This window comes from Tripterygium wilfordii, chromosome 6 (assembly GCF_013401445.1).
Source record: "Tripterygium wilfordii isolate XIE 37 chromosome 6, ASM1340144v1, whole genome shotgun sequence".
Taxonomy (NCBI): domain Eukaryota; kingdom Viridiplantae; phylum Streptophyta; class Magnoliopsida; order Celastrales; family Celastraceae; genus Tripterygium; species Tripterygium wilfordii.
In genome coordinates, this window is record NC_052237.1 from 10,203,366 (window position 1) to 10,221,372 (window position 18,007).

Below are 18,007 nucleotides of genomic sequence, written 5' to 3' on the forward strand. Positions count from 1 at the left end.
AATATCAAGGCAAAATATTAAAACCCTTTGAGAATGCTCCAAATTTGGAAAATTTTCATAACATTTTCGTTCTCATCCCCATATTATCCTCATTATTTTAGTGTTATCCCCATATTACCCCTAAAAACTTATCTTCTTCATTACCTTGTCTTCTTCCTTTTTTCTCTTCACTTCTTTTTAATTCTTTAATTATTATATTCTTAAATATTCAAATTCTGTTTTACCAATATTATCCAGCATTTTTTATACTAATATTATTCAGCATTTATGCTATTAGCATATCTGTTATTGTCAATATTATCTGCCAAACGAAATCATAATTTTTAAATTTCGGAGAGTGAATACCCAAGCTATGACCAGTCAGGCTGGCTCGGGTGTTGAAATTTTGATTATGAATCCGAACCAAAAGAAATCGGATACATGATTCGATAACCCGATTTATCTTAATATAATACATATATAATTTGTGTAAGTAATTAAATATTAATTAACATGATTTAATATAAAAATCGGATCCCTGATTTGAATTCTCTACACTACCACACCTCCACAGACCATCACTTCACAAAGCTCTGCAATCGCTCTCACCACAGCCATGGAACCTCAATCTCCACCAAAACCAAACTTCGCACTACCGGTAGACTCCAGTTTCAAAGCCACCGTATTCCGTCCACTCTCACTCGTATCACCGCATATGCGCGCTTTCCACCTCGCGTGGCTCTCGCTCTTCTCCTGCTTCCTCTCCACCTTCTCAATCCCGCCACTCATTCCTATCATCCGCGACGACCTCAACCTCACCGAGACGGACATCGGCCGCGCCGGTATCGCGTCCTTCGTCGGCTCAATCTTCTCTCGTCTCGCCATGGGCCCGGTCTGCGACCTCCTCGGCCCACGAATCGCCTCCGCCACGCTCTCCCTAGTCACAGCCCCAATCGTACTATCCGTTTCTCTGATCCATTCGGCTCAATCGTTCATCCTGATACGGTTCCTAGTGGGCCTGTGTTTGGCAAACTTCGTAGCGAACCAGTTTTGGATGATGTCCATGTTTTCAGGCAATGTAGTTGGGCTCGCTAACGGAGTCTCCGCCGGCTGGGCAAATACGGGCTCCGGTGTGGCCCAATTAGTCATGCCAATTATATGTAGCCTCATCAATGAATACCTAAACGTCCCTCTTTTCACTTCCTGGCGTTGGTCCTTCATTGTACCAGCAATTTTTCAGGCTTTCACAGCTATACTGGTACTCGTATATGGACAAGACCTTCCATTAGGAGACTATAATAGCTACAGAAAATCGAAAAAAATGGAAGAGAAATCACAAGGGATGGGTTTTTTTAAAGTTTTGTTTAATGGGTTAATGAATTACAGAGGGTGGATTTTGGGATTGATATATGGGTTCTGTTTTGGTGTTGAATTGACAACAGACAATATGATTGCAGAGTACTTTTATGACAGGTTTGGAGTGAATCTTGAGGTGGCAGGGACTATTGCGGCGTGTTTCGGGTTGTCGAATTTCTTTTCGAGGCCAATGGGAGGGGTTTTGTCGGATAAGATGGGGAGGAGGTTTGGTATGAGAGGGAGGCTGTGGGGGTTGTGGATGGTGCAGACGGTGGCTGGGTTGTTCTGTATTCTACTCGGACGAGTTGACTCACTGTGGGGTTCCATTGTTGTGATGTGTGGATTTTCTGTTCTTGTTCAAGCTGCTTCTGGCCTCACTTTTGGGGTGGTACCATTTGTGTCCAAAAGGTATGAACAAAGATGAATATTATTTGCATTCAATTTTTATTAAAGCATTTTTAAAAGATAAATGGGGTATACTTGATAAAAACGGACTACAAATAATCTTGATCATCAACCATATGAACACAAATATGTCTGCTTTAAGTCCATTTTGACTGCTTTCCACCTTTGCTGGCAATGGCATGATGAGTTGATGACTTCTGGGCCAAGAGTCATCTGGACTGTTCATGCTATTCTACGTGGCCCAACCCACAGGCGACCATTTGTGCTTTCTTATCTTTCTTTTTTTGGGATCCTGACTTCTCCCGCGTGGTTTGTCTATCTCAATACTTAGGATAGATGAGACCAAAAAATACTAAGAGATGAGATTCGTAAATCGGTTGTTTTTTGCATAAAAATGCAAAGGATTCCGAATGCTACTGAGATGAATGCACATGATTTACATGAAATTGTGAGCTCCACATGATCCATATGAAATCGTGTACATCTATCTCAACATTTGGAATAGATGGGATAAAAAAATTACTAAATTACTGAGATCCGTAAGATTGCTACTTTTTGCATCACAATTGATGTGCCTTCTTCTTCCTTTAATATTCAGTTGTTCTAATACCCAAGCCACTAAATATTTTCTTACTTTTATTTCTAGATGACATAATTAAATTTTGTTTATGTAAACTTGTGTGTGTGGTATGAAATATGAATATGATAGTTGATAATGTGGTTGCAGGTCACTCGGAGTGATATCAGGGATGACGGGGAGTGGAGGGACTGTGGGTGCAGTTGCAACCCAGGTATTGCTGTTTTCAGGTTCTTCTGCATTCTCAAAGCAAACCAGCATCTCTCTAATGGGAGTTCTGATGATTCTGTGTGGTCTTCCTGTCGCCTTAATTTACTTCCCACAGTGGGGAGGCATGCTATGTGGCCCTTCATCGGATTCCAATTCAGCAGATGACGATTATCGCCTTCTTGATTGACGATTTCTGATTGTATATTTGTGTAGCTTATATTTGCCTTTTACCTTTTGTATATCTTGATAAGGTACCTCTTTTTATGGTAGGACATTTTGAACCCACCTGACAAAATAAATCTCATGTACGGGATTTTAGTATCTCGCTGACATTTTATCACAGGTTGTGGCCCCAAATCATTGGTGAGGAGTTTTGAACTTAGGTAGGACTCATGGATTTCATGGAATGTCATAAATCAACTCGGCCAATCTTTTGAGATTTTGTATTACATTCATTACATACTTTAAGCATGTACTACACAAATATACAAGAAATCTAAGGAAAGGAAAAAAAAATACGCGAAAAGCAAACAAAAATCTCCTCGAGACTGGTTCGATTACCTTATTGGAAACAGCACATGTCCAAGTGATTAGTCAAGACAGAGTCTCAGAAAAGTCAGTCTTATAAATAAAAAAATTGAAGAACGACAAAAAAGCACCAGAGGCCACAGACATGGAGGGGGAATTCTTTTTCAAAAAATGGCAAAGTGATTGGATGTGTGTTATTCAGTACTTTGAAGATGAACACTATCTTCAATGTAGATATGCTTCTACATTTCTAACTGTATCCAAATAGGCTTTTCCTCGGATGAATGCTTGAGCTATCCCTGAGTGCAGAAAATAATCCTGATGACAATGGCAAAGCCCACCAACCTCCAAGAATTCCTACCAAAGTGAATCTCTGATTGCTAATGACGACACGAGCAACGCAGAGGATTTTGTAATCTTGAACTTCAACTTTGCTGGCATATAATGACTGTGGAGTAAAATATTCCCAGTTAATAACAGCATAAAAAGTGCATTTTCACCATGACTGACTTATCCAGATTAAAAAAAATAAATCTGATGCCCATTGAAGAGAGAACATGAATTGCACCTTTGATCCGTACAAGCGAGGGTCTTGGCGCTTATATTGATGACACAACTGCGACATTGAAAGTTAAAAGCCAAGTAAAGTGATGCATAAGAAAATCAACAAGAACATTGATTATCCTTTTTTTTTACCACTTTGATGCATAAGCGAAGTGAGTATCAGCAATTAGTTGCCAGTAAGCCTAAACACAAATGACATTCCAATTCCCATTCATGTTCCAGTGCAATACGGGTTTTGTTCCAAATTTCTAGTTAGGCATACAGTTAACTTAATCGTTCAAAATAAAAAGAAGTCCTCCTCACCTGTTCAACAAAAACATACACCGATAGAGGGTTAGGCTTTGTGCTGAGAAGAAAAAGAATGACTTTACTTGCAAGTGCGATGGGATGATCCCAGCTCACCAACACAGTGAAAAAGAAGAGAACAGGCAGCCACAATTTCCTCACAAATGCCCTGATGGCTCTTTGATCTTCTTCGACATCTGAAGCTCCCGACAGGTCTACACGGTAATCATCCTCTAAAATCCCACAATCTAAACCATTTTCATTTAAAGAGGGGTCAATCTCAGCTAAGCATCCAAAAATGCCGAAAATTGAGAAGAACACAAAATAATAGGGTTCAGAACATTAGGTGTCAATATGATCTACCAACCATCCATCGCATAGGCGACTTGCGGAGAAAAGCTGAAGGATCCTATAATTACTGAAACGCGCAAAATGCTTCCAATATTTAATCTACTTCCTGAAGAAATGCAAGGTTGCAAGAACGGTTTGACCATGAGACCCACATAAAACTTGACAACAATTTAAAAAACTGTAAACTGTAGTGCAAGTAGAAGCAAATATTATGAGTTGAGAACACATTGCCTGTTCAGCAAGAAGGAAAAAAATAAACACCACCCAACAAGCCTTTTATAGCAACACTATAAACAAACATTTTGGAGGAAAAAAAAAAGTCTATAGGAAAAGATTTAGAAAATCAGTTCTCATTTCCGTTCAGGTTTGTAAACATAATAGTCATCTTAATGTAGCGAAACAAATGCTGCACCAACCCAATAACCGAATTGAAAGTTTCAGACTACGAAGCTGCACCAACTCAATGAAATTTAGACACAAACGAATAATGTTGGGGGAAATCAACTTAAGCCAAGATATCTATAGCCGTCTGGAATTTATCTGATCTAGAGTTTGTTTCAGTCTGCATTTATATTAGAGTAGAGATCAACAGACATAATTCGGCTAAGGTAGAATTTCCTTCTGAAGGTAGAATTTCATCTATGGCAGGTACTAAAAACATCTATCAATATATATGGTGGTTAACAGACCAATGCGCCCAAATTCTATCTCTTTTCTCCCTGAATGAAAACTAAGGTGCAGAACCAAAAGGAGAAATACTGCATCATCAATGAAATGAAGATACAAGTTCTATTACCTAAGTTAATACAGCTAATATTTTGATAAAGAAGCATCGAGCATAGAAGGAAGAAAACTTTCAGCGTTGCAAGTCGATTAAAATTTAATGCCAAAAGTGAGAATAAAAGGTTACCGGTCGAGCTAACTTCAAGGTAATTGTGTTACTAGCTCCAGACTGGACAGTTCGTTAATGATAATGTAAAAATAATTCAAAAACACAACCAAAACATTCAAATACACATTTAGTTCAAATTCTAATCCAATGAACATGAATTTAGCAAGCTAAGTTCTCATTTAGTACATAAAATGTTCTGCCAACACCACAAAAACCAACCACCCACAAGCTGCAATATTTACACTCTAAAAGGTCAAAAATAACAAAATAAAATAGCTTATAGAAAGAAAATTAGGTAATAGTAAGACATGGATTCACTAGCCTGAGAAGCAGAGATTGCGAACCCAATTTCTCTGTATATCAAGTTTACACTGCAATCTTGAAGAAGCGTGACTGCTTATCAGGCCCTTAACCCAAGCCTTCTTCTCAACCCTAAAACAACAGACTGCACAAAAATTCACACCTAGCTAACCCTAAAAATCTTAAAAAGAACAAAATATTAAGAAGAAAAAGACAACACTTTTGGATCAAAGGACTTACTCAATTGTCTGGATTGAGCGATCGAAGTATACGAAGACGTTAATCCACCGAGAGAGCATTTGATTCGACGGAGAAAATTTCCTGTATGTGCCATTTCTTCTTCTTTGAGTTTATCAACTGTGAAGCCTCAAGCCTATAAAGTAAGGTTTCTAACATGGAAGTCACGAAGACATTAATTCGAGTGGGCTTCAAAGATTTTGATAGTTAGTTGATAGGCAAGAAAAGGCCATCTCTCTGTTAACATATCAGGCCTATGGGCTAGGAAAATGGGCTGATAAGGTCCAATGGGCCTGCCCCCATTCTCAGTAAAATGTCAAAATTAGAAATGCAGATACTTTTTTTAATAGATAATTTTTAAAATTTATATAAAAAAGACAACTGTGCAATGCAACGGATTCACGCGTGTCACGTAAGCGGCAATTTTGAAAAAAAGCAGAACAGAACCGTTGCTGCAGTCCGAATTTTACGGGAAAAGGCTCCCACCCTAAATCTCCTTATTCTCTCTTCTTCTTGAGGCGGTCCTAATGAATCCTTATACAAGGTTTGCAATTTCTGTTCATATCTCGTTTCATCGTTTTCTCTATGGTATTCCTCTGCAAAACCCAACTCTCTACCCAATCTCAACAACCCACCTCTCTCACAGCGTTTTCTCTCCAACCCATCACTCAAATATTGGATTTGTAGATAACATTCTCTCTCAAAAAAAATGGAATTTTCGCCATCTCTGTTGTCTTAAATTGAGAGATTCTGATTTGGGTATCTATTAAACGTTGGAGAGAAGTTCGACCACAAGGGTTTTGATTTATGGGTGGGAGAAAGTTGAGTTATTCGACGATAAACAGGATGGGTTTTTCTCAATTTGTAAAATTGGGGTCTCAATGGGTGTCCGGATGGGAGCTGTCACTCTCCTGGAGATTTGTCCAGATGCGAGCATCAATCACATAGGCTCAGGGTTTGGTATTTCATCAAATTCTTCAGATTCTCGTTTGCAAATTTTGGGAATAAAATTGTGACCGTCAGATCTGTTTTCAAAGACCCCTTTATGAACAGGACTATTGTTCGGTACATTGGTGTACCGGAATTCCCCCAATCCGTCTGGGCCTTTTGAGTTCGGACTCGATCAAATTGTTTATTTTAGGCCATGGCTAGGGTTTACGGAAAACTGGGAGCGCCTTGTGCGAGCCGAGGGAGCAGCTATGTAGTGCCGGCCATGGTAGAACTCCCAGCGACATCGTCGGTGCTAGTCCGTAACATGATCTGATCTTGAAGGAAGCCGGAGAGATTCAGACCTAGGATCCGAATGACGCCATAATCTGTATGTATTCACGTTGTTTTACAAAAATTTGACTTCACATGTTGTAAGTCTCGGACAGTGTTTTCGGTGCAGTTTCTTGGTCGCCTAAATCTATTTTTTTGTACCTTTTTTGGGGGTTACATGAACAGAATTATTCTTTTTTTTGCCTTTTTTAGCTGGAAGATCTGGTTACCCTATTTTGAGAATACATGGTTCAGGTTGGGGATGATTTTGGGATTGCTCAATTACGTATGTTTATAGAAACACTAGCAGGTGATTTCAATTTGCTCATAGAATATCTTATGGAAAAGGCAATGGGTTGATGCCCTTCGAATGGATATGCTTAATTAGCATGGTAAGAACAACCGTGTTTTTCTAGACCTGTTTTTGGTACTTCTGTATGAGTTTTTTCTTTGTGCAAATTTGACATCTCATTTTTCTTGCATTGTTCACATGTGGAAGTCTTGGACGGTGTACTCAGTACAATTCTTGGTCTTGCAAATGCTTTTTTCTTGGTTCCTGTGAACAGATTAATGTGTTTTAGCTGAAAAATATGGTGTTCGCAATTTGAATTGAGAACCAGTTCACAAAAACATGGTTCATGTGGGGATGATTTTGGGCAGAGCTTATTGTACATGTTCTATACTTCTATTTACTTTGGGCAAATTAGACATTTCTTTTTTTTGCCTTATTTACGTGTGGAAGTCTTGGATGGTGTTTTTCGGTACAATTTTTGGTGGTGCAAGTGTAATTTTTTGCATTGTTTTTGGTTGATTCAGATGAACAACTTAATGTTGTGCTTAAGCTGGAAATCTGGTGTTCGTGACTTGAATGGGGAACCAGTTTACAAAAATATGGTTCATGTGGGCGATAATTTTGGATTTGGTCAACGACATATGTTCATACAAACACTAGCCTCTGTAATACATAATGATTTTCAATTTGGGCATGTCACCCATAGATATGAATTTGAAAGGAATATCTTATGAAACTAGCAATGGGTTGTTGCCCTTTGCATGCATAAGTTTAAGCATGATCATGGTACATGTATGGAAGTTTTGAACATTATGCAATAGAATAGGCTTTTGTTTGTCTAGACATATGTCTCTGGGCAGAACTCATGTACGTGTTCTATTTGCTTTGTGCAAATTAGACATTTCTTCTTCTTCTTTTTGCCTTATTTACATGTGGAAGTCTTGGACGGTATATTCGGTACAATTTTGGTCGTGCAAAATCTGGCGTCCGTGACTTGAATGGGGGTCTAGTTTATAAAAATATGGTTCATGTTGGGGATGATTTTGGATTTGCTCAATGACATATGTTTATGCAAACACTAGCCTCTTTAGTGCATAATGATTTTAATTGGGCTTGTCACCCATTATGAATTTGAAAGGAAAATCTTATGAAATTAGCAATGGGTAACAACCCATTGCATGCATAAGTGTAAGCATGACCATGGTACATGCATGGAGGTTTTGAACATTATGCAATAAATGAGGCTTTTATTTGTCTAGACATGTGTCTTTGGGTAGAACCTATGTGTTCCTTTGTGCAAATTGGACATTTCATTTTTTGCCTTATTTACATGTGGAAGTCTTGGACGGTGTATTCGGTAGATTTTTTGGTCGTGCAAGTGTAATTTTTTTGCACTGTTTTTTGTCGACTCCGATGAACAACTTAATGTTGTGCCTGAGCTGGAAAATCTGGTGTCTGTGACTTGAATGGGGTCTTGTTCATAAAAATATGGTTCATGTTGGGGTTGATTTTGGATTTGCTCAATGGCATTTGTTCATGCAAACACTAGCCTCTTTAATGCATAATGATTTTCAATTTGGGCTTCTCACCCACAGATATGAATTTGGAAGGAATATCTTATGAATGGTTGTTCCCCTTTGCGTGCATAAGTTCAAGTATGGCCACATTACATGTATGGAAGTTTCAAACATTATGCAAAAAAGAGGCTTTTGTTTGTCTAGACATGTGTCTTTGGTAAACCATTGCAACCGCTAGTACGATGATGAAGATCTTTACTCGTGGTCTGTCATAGTATTTTACATTTGAAAATTATGTGATTTTCTCGATGAAGCGTACTTTGAGCATTATGTGTCATCTGTGCCAAATGCCAATTATGTGCACTTGATGCGTGCTGAGCTTTTAATGGCATTGTAACCTTTTGTGAAGATTCTTTGCATATTTTGTACTGGTTATATCAATTTCTTTGCTGAAGTATTTGGTGTGGTCATTAGTTATAATCTTTAGAGTTTGATGAACTCTCATGCAACCTGAAATCGATTTTAGTGAGAGAGCAAGCGTCTGCTATGGAACAAAACTTGGACCGGAGTAGTGATGGTAGAGCTGTTCTTCAGTTCAAGACTTGTTTGATGTCCGTAATTAAGATATCTTGACATTAACTGTCAATGATACTTTCTAATTGAATAGATTCTTATATTATTGTTATTTTGAATAAAGTGATGTTGTACTATTGATGAACTCACCTATGCACAATGTAAATTTCTGCTTTGTTATATAAACCTTTTTAAATCAAGTTTTGAGGAGTTTAGCTTTTGCTGTAGCAAAAAAAAAGCCAAGAGAGATGGCACCCGTATAGATCGTAATCAGGATGTTGAACAGTTGTGGGAATTTTATCAAAATTACTGGAGACGGTACAGAGTGGATGATATCCAGAAAGAGGATCAGAAATGGTGGGAATCTAAAATCTTTTCTGCTAATTTGGGGGAGTATGGACAATTTTATGCACTAATGGTGCCTTGTTATTGATTCTTTTGCTCATAACCAGGCATTTGTTTTAATAATCGTAGTGAAAGAATTGTTAAATGGATCTTCTTTTGTACTTAAACTGAACTTGTTATCGCAAATAATGAGGTGCTTTCTGTAGATTCTTTAAATTAGGGCATGAAGATCTCTTTGGAGAAATTTGACAATTTGCAAGGATATTTTGGATTCTTGATTGATGCATGAAATCCTTCTTCATTCATTAAATCTGAAAGTTGATTTGTTTGTTTTTTTTTCCCTGCTTTTGCATGTCAACGACAGTGCACCCATCTGGGTTTTCATCATCATCCACATGGAATTCCATTATGTTCTAGGGGAACTTATATTTCTTGAGGTGGATGTTCGAGTATATCTTGGGTATATGAATTACGATTAGGATTTTGAGGCAAGGTGTTTGGCGGTATAGTTCTGATATAATCTTATATGTACCTGTTTTTGTATGAAAGCTTGAGCTAGGATGTCATAGTTTTCATCATGCAAAGGGCGGCCTTATGATATATATTTTTATTTAATCAGTTTGTATATGGAAGTTCCCTGATAATTTGTCCTTTTGAGGAAGCCATACGGTAGTGCAGTCTAGGAAACTACTTTGCTTGTGATACTTAGTAATCACAGAAATGATGTTGCACTGTGACTATAGTTTTATGCCATTCTGGTTCACAGATTGGAAGTGACAGTGTGTTTTGATTATCATAAAATGCGAGGATAAATCAAGGTAAAAAATCCGCTTCTATAGAAGTTGGAGTCAATTCTTGTGTTGCCAATCCATCCTCATCTGCTTCTGTTGTTTCAGGTCGGAACTATATTTGGAAATGAAAAGTCTTTGCTACACTGAAGGCCTTGGTTAAGGTCACGAAGGCTCTCAGCAAAGATGCTGACCCTGATGGGGTGGGAAGACTTATAATGGAGGAGGTATTTGTCTCCTGTCTCTCACCTGATTTTGGATATTACCTCAAAATAGAAAGTTCGCATTTGTTATGTTGACCAGATTGGGTGATTTATAGAGTTTAGTTCTGCAATGTTATGCTAGACCCAACACGAAGACATTGTTTCTTCCTAATTTTTAACCAATGGACTGTTGCTGCTCTAAATACATTGACAGGTCCGTTTAATTACTTCTGGGCTTATGTAAGGACTTTGTTGGCTTGTTGCCTCCTTAGAGATTTTAGAAGTTTGCAAATTGTCATATTTCTTTCGTCTAAAATTAGTTTATTTTTGTTTCTTTTTTTACAGTTGCGCAGAAATAAAAAGGTTGGTATTCAGGTAAGAGCTGCTCTGGCTGCGATTAAACATACTGATCACTTCCCTAGACTTCCTGCAGAATTTGATATTTCTGGGCAACGAGATGCAGGCATGTTTGATCTCCTGGAATGTGTTTGGATTTTAGGTATGTTTAAATGTATATTTCTTCTGTAGTATGTGATGTGGATAAGAATGCAGTGTGCCCCTTTATGCTCAATAGTACTATGCATTTGTTATGTTTTCTCCTGTTTAGTTCTTTGTTGATTCCCTCGTTGATATTTCTATGCTTTCTCTAACTCATTCTTATCGGTTCTGCTGCCCATGGAAAATGTTAATAAGACATTTATGTTCTTTCTCCTTTTTAGTTATTTTGATTCCATATTCACAATAATTCCTTTGAATGCTGCATTCGAAAAAGTAGAGTTACGGCTTGATGTGTTCAAAAGTAGTTTTATGTGGGAAGTTCCTATATATTGTTTTCTTCTGGTTACATCTCAAACATGTTTGATTTATACTTCGAAGAGTCCATTGGTTTGTTCTAAGATTGATCCAGAAATTTTATATGATCATTGCTTCATTTCACCCTTAGTCTTAGTAATGAATCTTAAGTTGCTATCATTTCTTGTTGGAGGCTGCAACAGGTCTCTTATAATACCTCTTGCTAATTGACCTTGCTGATCATTGAGCTTCTACAATATTTTGGCCAGGTGTTTGGTTTGTCATGTTCTTTGGTTGAAGTCATTGAATCTGGAGTATCCATTGAGCTAATTCCTAAAACTAACTGGCTCATTTTTTAACCTTTTCTTGGCGTCATAAAAGATGGGCCTTGGAGAAAATGAAAAGTGATTTTATAAGAGCAATTAGTGTCTAATGCTCACTTTGTAAATTCATTAGGTGAAGGTGATTCTTGGGATTCTACCGGCTGGGCCTTTATCTATAATGCTTTCGTAATTTTTCTTCTTTTTTCCATTTGTGCAGAAAATTGATGAGAAAGCAATCAATGAAGTTTTTTTGAAGATGCTGGACAACTACATCAAATTGTGCAAGTACTTGCAAATATGGCTTGTGTGGGATAGGTCACTTGCTACAGCTTGATGTTTACCTGTAAAACTTGGTCACTTTGCATATCAGTTTCATGAATTTCAGTTTCCTTCTTCAGTTTGGAAGCGATCACTAGGGAAATAAAACTATTTTTGGTTTCACTATAGTTCCTTACATGGGGTGAAGATGCGAATGTCCATTTCCTTCCTGAATGCATTGGCTACATTTTTCACCATGTAAGTAGTCCATTGGTTCACATCTTTGAATTGGGTTTCTATTTACTAACTCATAATTTCTTAATCTGAATGATGACTGCTATTTCTTTTCTTACTATGTTTAGCATCTATTCTTCTTTTTACCATTTATGATTCTGTATGAAGAAATCTATTGGCTAAGTTGACTGATTTTGAGTTCTGCTACTGTGTAAAGTGCATGATTGGGTTCAGACAATATCCATTTTCTCTCGAACAGGACTACCCTTTGGCAAATTTCTGGCTTCAGTTTCTCTGGTAAAAATACTTAAATGCATGGATGTTGCTGAAGTGGTCCTTGGGTTGATTTTCACTATGTTCATATTTACTACATTGATGTAAGGTTTTGACTGTCATGTAAGAAATTAGTTGTGAGAAACATAAATGCTCACACATATACATTGAAATTATTGCTAGACCTTACACCATGTGCTGAGGCGGCTTGTTCACAACAATCCTATCTGGTAAACCAACATTTTTTGAGCTTATTTGAGCAGAATGGGGTTTTTTGTAACGCCAATTCCTCATCCTAGGAACCAAATCATGTCCTGCCCATGCTGGTTTGTGCATTAAGCTGGTTTGAATATCTATTTACCTCTCTTTGCAGTTTGCACTCTTAAAACTTGTGTTAGCTTATTCTAATCGTTTTAAGCCCAAATTTCTTAGTGGTTTCTCATACTCTAGTTTAAATTCTTTTTTTTTGGCTGTGTGGCAGCTGTCTGAAGTGGTGGGCAATAAATCAATCTCTCTCTTAGTCATGTCTTAGTTTCTTAGTCAATTTTTGACGCAATTTCTGAGCAATTTTCTAGTAAATAAGAAAAAAATAAATATGATGGTGGGAACAAATATTTTGTCTTTTTGGTTGCTTTTCAATTTTCACATCTCTGGACAGACTAATTTTCTGCTATTATTACTCCTGTAACTGTCTGAATCTGAAAATTAAGCCATGAGAAAATGGAGGGTTGATGGAGATAGAGTTGGAGAGATGTGAAGGAGGAGGGCCTTAAGAGGTGAAATGGATGGAAGTACACTGGGATTAGCCCTGTCTGTAAATTTTATAGTTGGTTTTAATTTACTGGCCAGGCCCCAGTCCTTGCCATTTAATTGATTGGGGCCATCATGCCTGGCCTGGCTGTTTGGTTTGCATTTGTACATGACCTTTATCTGATTAGATGGTGTGCCTTGTCTATGATTGAACTGGTTTTGTCAATATGGTGTGAAGTTGAAGGAAGAAATTGAACTAAGGCTTTTCCTCTCAAATGTTTAAAATTTAATTGGAGGCCTTTTCATTTATAATTTTGCAGATGGCAAAAGAATTGGATGCAATATTGGACCATGGAGAAGCAAATCCCTCTACCAGTTGTATGACTGAAAATGGTTCCCTATCTACTTTGAGCAAATCATTTGTCCTATTTATGAGACAGTGGCATCTTAAGGTTTGTCTCCAATTCATCTTTTCTATTGAGAATTATGTATTGTTCCATGTTTTTTTTGCTTGAATAGGTACTTGTTTCTTTAGTTTCCTGAAATTTATTAGTAGGGGTATTTGGAAATTCCTAGATTTTCTGGGATTAGGCAGGCTATAAATGTTGACCTATCAAAAAAGAAAAGGGTTTCCTTGGTATGGCTCAGGCTCTATCGGCATAAAATTTCTTTGTGTAAGGAACCTCACCTTTTTTTGATTTTGTCTTGTCAATTACCCAAACATGAATTTACGCGCTTGTATGCTCAACGTGTTAACAATTTTCAGGAAGGTTCTGCAAGAAACTCATGAGACACGAGTTCGTTCTATTTTCATATATAAATCTTTGTGCTAGTGTTAATGCAGCATTGCACTTAGTCATTGCTTTGTTACTTAAATTTCCTGCTTGGCATGCTCTATCTGAGATGTATGATCAACCATTCTTCCAAATTTTGAAGTGGATTTATCAGGTTGGTCCTGTTTAGTATGTATTTTCAAAAGTTTTTTTTGTAAATGTTTGACTGCTTATTCTGATTTATCAATTGAATATTGCAGGACCGGTACTGGCGTGTCTACCTCGAGAATCAGCCTATCAAGTTCTAATTGCAAATGTTCTTTCCGTAACTTTCTTTTGGGTATGATTTCTTTGAGCTGTGGAAGGGTTGCTTTTTTTTTTGTAATTAGGGCTCGCATGGTTGTTTGGAAAGGGGTTTCGTACTCCATAAATTTTTGGCTTTGGACATCATTGCTTTCAAAGGTTTTTCTGGTTTCAAATTGGGGATATTTCTCACTGTGAATTGCCTGATTATTAATTATTTCAGTTTTTTCGGCTTGCTTGGTCCTCTCGCTTGACGAGATCTATAGCTCGACTGTCAATTTCGACAGGTCATGGTTACCCCATGGACCTAAAGGAAAAGGCCTATCTATGATCAATGTTACCCCGTTTGGTTACTTCAAGGTCCTGAGGTGTCCTCTCCAAAATCAACCAATGTTTAACTGTAAATATTCTTTTGATAAATTCCTTTTGGATGTGAAATCTTTGAAATAGGAAAGGAATTTGCTTGTGTTGGCTATAATTTGGGATTTTATGGTCGTTGGTATAGGATTCTTTTGGATATGATATCTTCATGCATCTACTTGCAGGTTTTTTCTCGATTTACTAATTTACTTAATAGATAACTTGGGCTTCTGGCGCGCAGCATTTAGCTCGTGTTCTTATATGTGGCACCTTATAGCTTTAACTATTGATTCATAATTGACTTCATGCATCCTTGAGTTCTTTACTTGCGGGTTTTTGCTCGAGTTGCAAGTTCATGATAGATTACTCTGGTTTCTATCTTGTAGCATTTAGCTGAAATTCCTCGTTTATTTTATGTGGCACCTGACAACTTTTACAGTTGAGTTAGTAATTGACTTCATCTGTCCTTGGGTTCTTTGCTTGCGGATTTTTGCTCGAGTAACGAGTTTACTTGATGGATTATTTGGGCTTCAACCTTGCAACATTTAGCTTATGTTCCTATATGTGGCACCTTAAGGCTTTAACTGTTGAGTTATAATTGACTTCATGCATCATTGAGTTATTTACTTGCAAGTTTTTGCTTGAGTTACTAGTTTACTTGATGGATTACTCGGGTTTCTACCTTACAACATTTATCTCAAATTCCTTTGTTATTATATGTGGTACCTTATGACTTTTACAGTTTAGTTCGTGATTGACTTCATCCGTTCTTGAGTTCTTTGCTTGCGGGTTTTTGCTCGAGTTACAAGTTTACTTGATGGATTACTCGGGCTTCTACCTTGCAGCATTTAGCTCATATTCCTATATGTGGCACCTTATCGCTTTAGTTGTTGAGTTCATAATTGACTTCATGCATCCTTGAGTTCTTTGCTTGTGGATTTTTGCTTGAGTTACTAGTTTACTTGATGGATTACTCGGGTTTCTACATTGCAGAATTTAGCTAGAGTTTCTCAAATTATTTTATGTGGCACCTCACGGCTTTTACAGTTGAGTTCATAATTAACTTCATGCATCCTTGAGTTATTTGCTTGTGGGTTGTAGCTATATTTTTGATTCATTTTTTCTAAAGCCTATTCTCTTCCATACTGCAGCAGGAAGGCCTTGAAGGGGAAATCACCCGAAGATCACTTACGCATAGTTCATGGGATCTTTCAGCCTCCAAAGACCGTGAACGCCGTGGATGGCATCCGGTTACTTGTAAGTTTGCTGATGCTACTCCCATGCTTATTCAATCTATAAAGGTACTTTGTTCATCTTTTTCTTGTTCTGTGAATTAGGTGCAAATGTCTTCTCTCTTTGTTTGTTCATCCTTTGAACTTCTTCGAATTCCTTGTACTAAATATCTTATGCAGTATTTGGACAGCTAATTGAAGTTGATGAATTTGCAGGACATTGATAACATATATTATGAAACCGAATACGGAAGAGAATGGTGCAGCAGCAAAGGGAAACCTGCGCCATGCTTTCTTTTTGCCAGAAAATTCACCAGGCCTGCTGCTCTACCTCTTCTCAATATGGTAAGCTGAAAATTTTCACTTAGAATTTATGCCACATAGAAACCGAAGCACAAGAGACTAGAATGATGGTAATACAAGACCTGTTTATAACCTCATGTTTTTGTCTCTCTCATTCAATCATGTGCCCTTCAGTGTATAAATTCCATCTAATCAATGATTTTCTATGTTTTGTTACAGTCTGCTTTGGGAGTTCTCAACAAAGCCACACATAGATCCTATCGTTGTACAAGTAAGTATCTGCTTAGGTTTACGTTTGGCATATAGACATAAGCATGATTAAGTTTAACCTAGATTTTATCAATCATGTAATCTACTATTTCATAGCCATAGGTAATGGAGAGTACTGTAAATTCGAGCGGTTATAGATTGGTTCTTTCATGACCAAATTGAAAAAATTTAAACATGAGTGACTGAGTTGAAAAAAGCCTCATTTTTTAGTGAACAAAATAAGACTACTCAAATAATGAACTAAAGACTGAGGAAGACTGTTGGATAAGCAACACTGGTATTGCCATTGTATGTGAAGCATCGACCATAATTGCATTGGTCTCATTATACATTCATTGGGTGCTTTATACCAGAAACTTTGCTATAGCTTGATCTAATAGCAAATAAAATTGCATTTGCTTTGTTGCTTAAATCTGACATTTTTGGAGTAGGTTGTAGTCTGTAGAAAAATGCTTGATACCCCTTATTTTACCCTCAGTTCATGTGAAATGTTGGATAGGGGTTATATGCTCGGTCGGTTTTACTGGCCAACCGACCCATTATCACTGTAAACTCATCATGGTTTCGGAACTCATCTCACCTCACTATAGGAAGTCAAAACACAACACACTTCCAAACGGATCTTATATATCAGATTTTGGCTTGAAAAATGTTCATCTTCTAATGCAATGTTGGATATCCAATGAGTTTAATTTGTTTAGTTTAATTTGTATAGTACACTGGAGTGATTGGAGTGTTCAACTGTCAAGGAGGAGGAGGATGCAGGGAGTCTAAACACAACCAATATTCCTCACAATGCTCGGTCAAAGTAGAAATACCGAGACCAACACAAAAGACTTTGAATGGAGCAACCAAATGTCCATTGAAGGAGTCAAAGTCTTGGCAATGTACTCGTCTAAATCCAAGAAGCTTCTTCTCTCCAAGCCATCAGACAACTCCGAGATATCGCTGGAAGCCCTTCAATTTCGAGCTTCACACCGTCTCTCCTGCAACTACCTGGTGGTGCTCTGCATTCTCTGGTTTATGATGATGATTCTGTTCAATTTGGTATGAAGGGCAGTGGAGAAATGAAGGTGTTTGCATCAAAGAAGCCTAGAGCTTGCATGATTGATGGAGAAGATGTTTGCATTTGTTGAGAACTAGCTTAGTGTTTAACTAGCTAGTCTTAATTTTCAAGTGTTGGAGAAATAAACTAATGGTGACATTAATGAAGTAATTTAAGGTTTTACTACCACTATTTTTCCCCAATGTCTTTTTTATTATGTTCTTATTCTTTTGTTTTTTTAGATATCACAGAGAATTATGCTTGTGGTTGGAATCGAACATTGGACACACATATGTCTAACTCAGTTGATTGCCAATCAAGTCAACTCTCGTTGGTTTTATTCTTTTATTGATACTTTATTTCCTAGATAACATTTTGTGACAATTTCTTTTTAACAAAATTATTAGTTATGTTCTTAAATTGTTGATG

General features: G+C 37.4%; 3 protein-coding genes across 4 annotated transcripts; 2 read left to right on the forward strand and 1 right to left on the reverse strand.

Moving 5' to 3' along the window:
• Positions 1–429: 429 nt before the first annotated feature.
• LOC119999402 (high affinity nitrate transporter 2.7) lies at positions 430–2,892 on the forward strand. The gene is made up of 2 exons (XM_038846942.1): positions 430–1,743; positions 2,468–2,892. The coding sequence occupies exons 1-2, from the start codon at positions 596–598 to the stop codon at positions 2,712–2,714; spliced, it is 1,395 nt and encodes a 464-aa protein (XP_038702870.1). The 5' UTR covers positions 430–595; the 3' UTR covers positions 2,715–2,892.
• A 51-nt stretch (positions 2,893–2,943) lies between these two features.
• On the reverse strand, positions 2,944–5,842 carry LOC119999403. Of its 2 annotated transcripts, none has more exons than XM_038846944.1 (6): positions 5,688–5,842; positions 5,470–5,579; positions 4,272–4,361; positions 3,923–4,152; positions 3,624–3,671; positions 2,944–3,503 (listed from the first exon to the last, which is right to left on the reverse strand). In XM_038846944.1, exons 1-6 carry the CDS (start codon positions 5,744–5,746, stop codon positions 3,306–3,308), a joined length of 735 nt encoding a protein of 244 aa, XP_038702872.1. In that variant the 5' UTR covers positions 5,747–5,842; the 3' UTR covers positions 2,944–3,305. The 2 variants fall into 2 exon arrangements, with proteins under 2 accessions (XP_038702872.1, XP_038702871.1); XM_038846943.1 differs by having other exon boundaries at positions 5,470–5,592.
• Positions 5,843–6,170: 328 nt separating this feature from the next.
• On the forward strand, positions 6,171–17,767 carry LOC119999786 (glycosyltransferase BC10-like). Its single transcript, XM_038847537.1, has 9 exons — positions 6,171–7,002; positions 10,568–10,686; positions 11,008–11,161; positions 11,995–12,293; positions 13,613–15,774; positions 15,880–16,029; positions 16,177–16,305; positions 16,483–16,534; positions 17,249–17,767. Exons 5-9 carry the CDS (start codon positions 15,751–15,753, stop codon positions 17,305–17,307), a joined length of 414 nt encoding a protein of 137 aa, XP_038703465.1. The 5' UTR covers positions 6,171–7,002; positions 10,568–10,686; positions 11,008–11,161; positions 11,995–12,293; positions 13,613–15,750; the 3' UTR covers positions 17,308–17,767.
• The last annotated feature ends 240 nt before the right edge of the window (positions 17,768–18,007 follow it).

Bases quoted from the DNA above. Each gene is read 5' to 3' on its own strand.
- LOC119999402 (XM_038846942.1), top strand. From the start codon at position 596: ATGGAACCTCAATCTCCACCAAAACCAAACTTCGCACTACCGGTAGAC. The intron at 1,744-2,467 runs GTATGAACAAAG...ATGTGGTTGCAG, and splicing joins GTACCATTTGTGTCCAAAAG to GTCACTCGGAGTGATATCAG.
- LOC119999786 (XM_038847537.1), top strand. From the start codon at position 15,751: ATGTGGCACCTCACGGCTTTTACA. The intron at 15,775-15,879 runs GTTGAGTTCATA...TCCATACTGCAG, and splicing joins GGCACCTCACGGCTTTTACA to CAGGAAGGCCTTGAAGGGGA. The intron at 16,030-16,176 runs GTACTTTGTTCA...ATGAATTTGCAG, and splicing joins TGCTTATTCAATCTATAAAG to GACATTGATAACATATATTA.
- LOC119999403 (XM_038846943.1), bottom strand. From the start codon at position 5,781: ATGGCACATACAGGAAATTTTCTCCGTCGAATCAAATGCTCTCTCGGT. The intron at 4,153-4,271 runs GTTGGTAGATCA...AAAATGGTTTAG, and splicing joins AGTCGCCTATGCGATGGATG to ATTGTGGGATTTTAGAGGAT. The intron at 3,504-3,623 runs GTGCAATTCATG...TTTACTCCACAG, and splicing joins CTCGCTTGTACGGATCAAAG to TCATTATATGCCAGCAAAGT.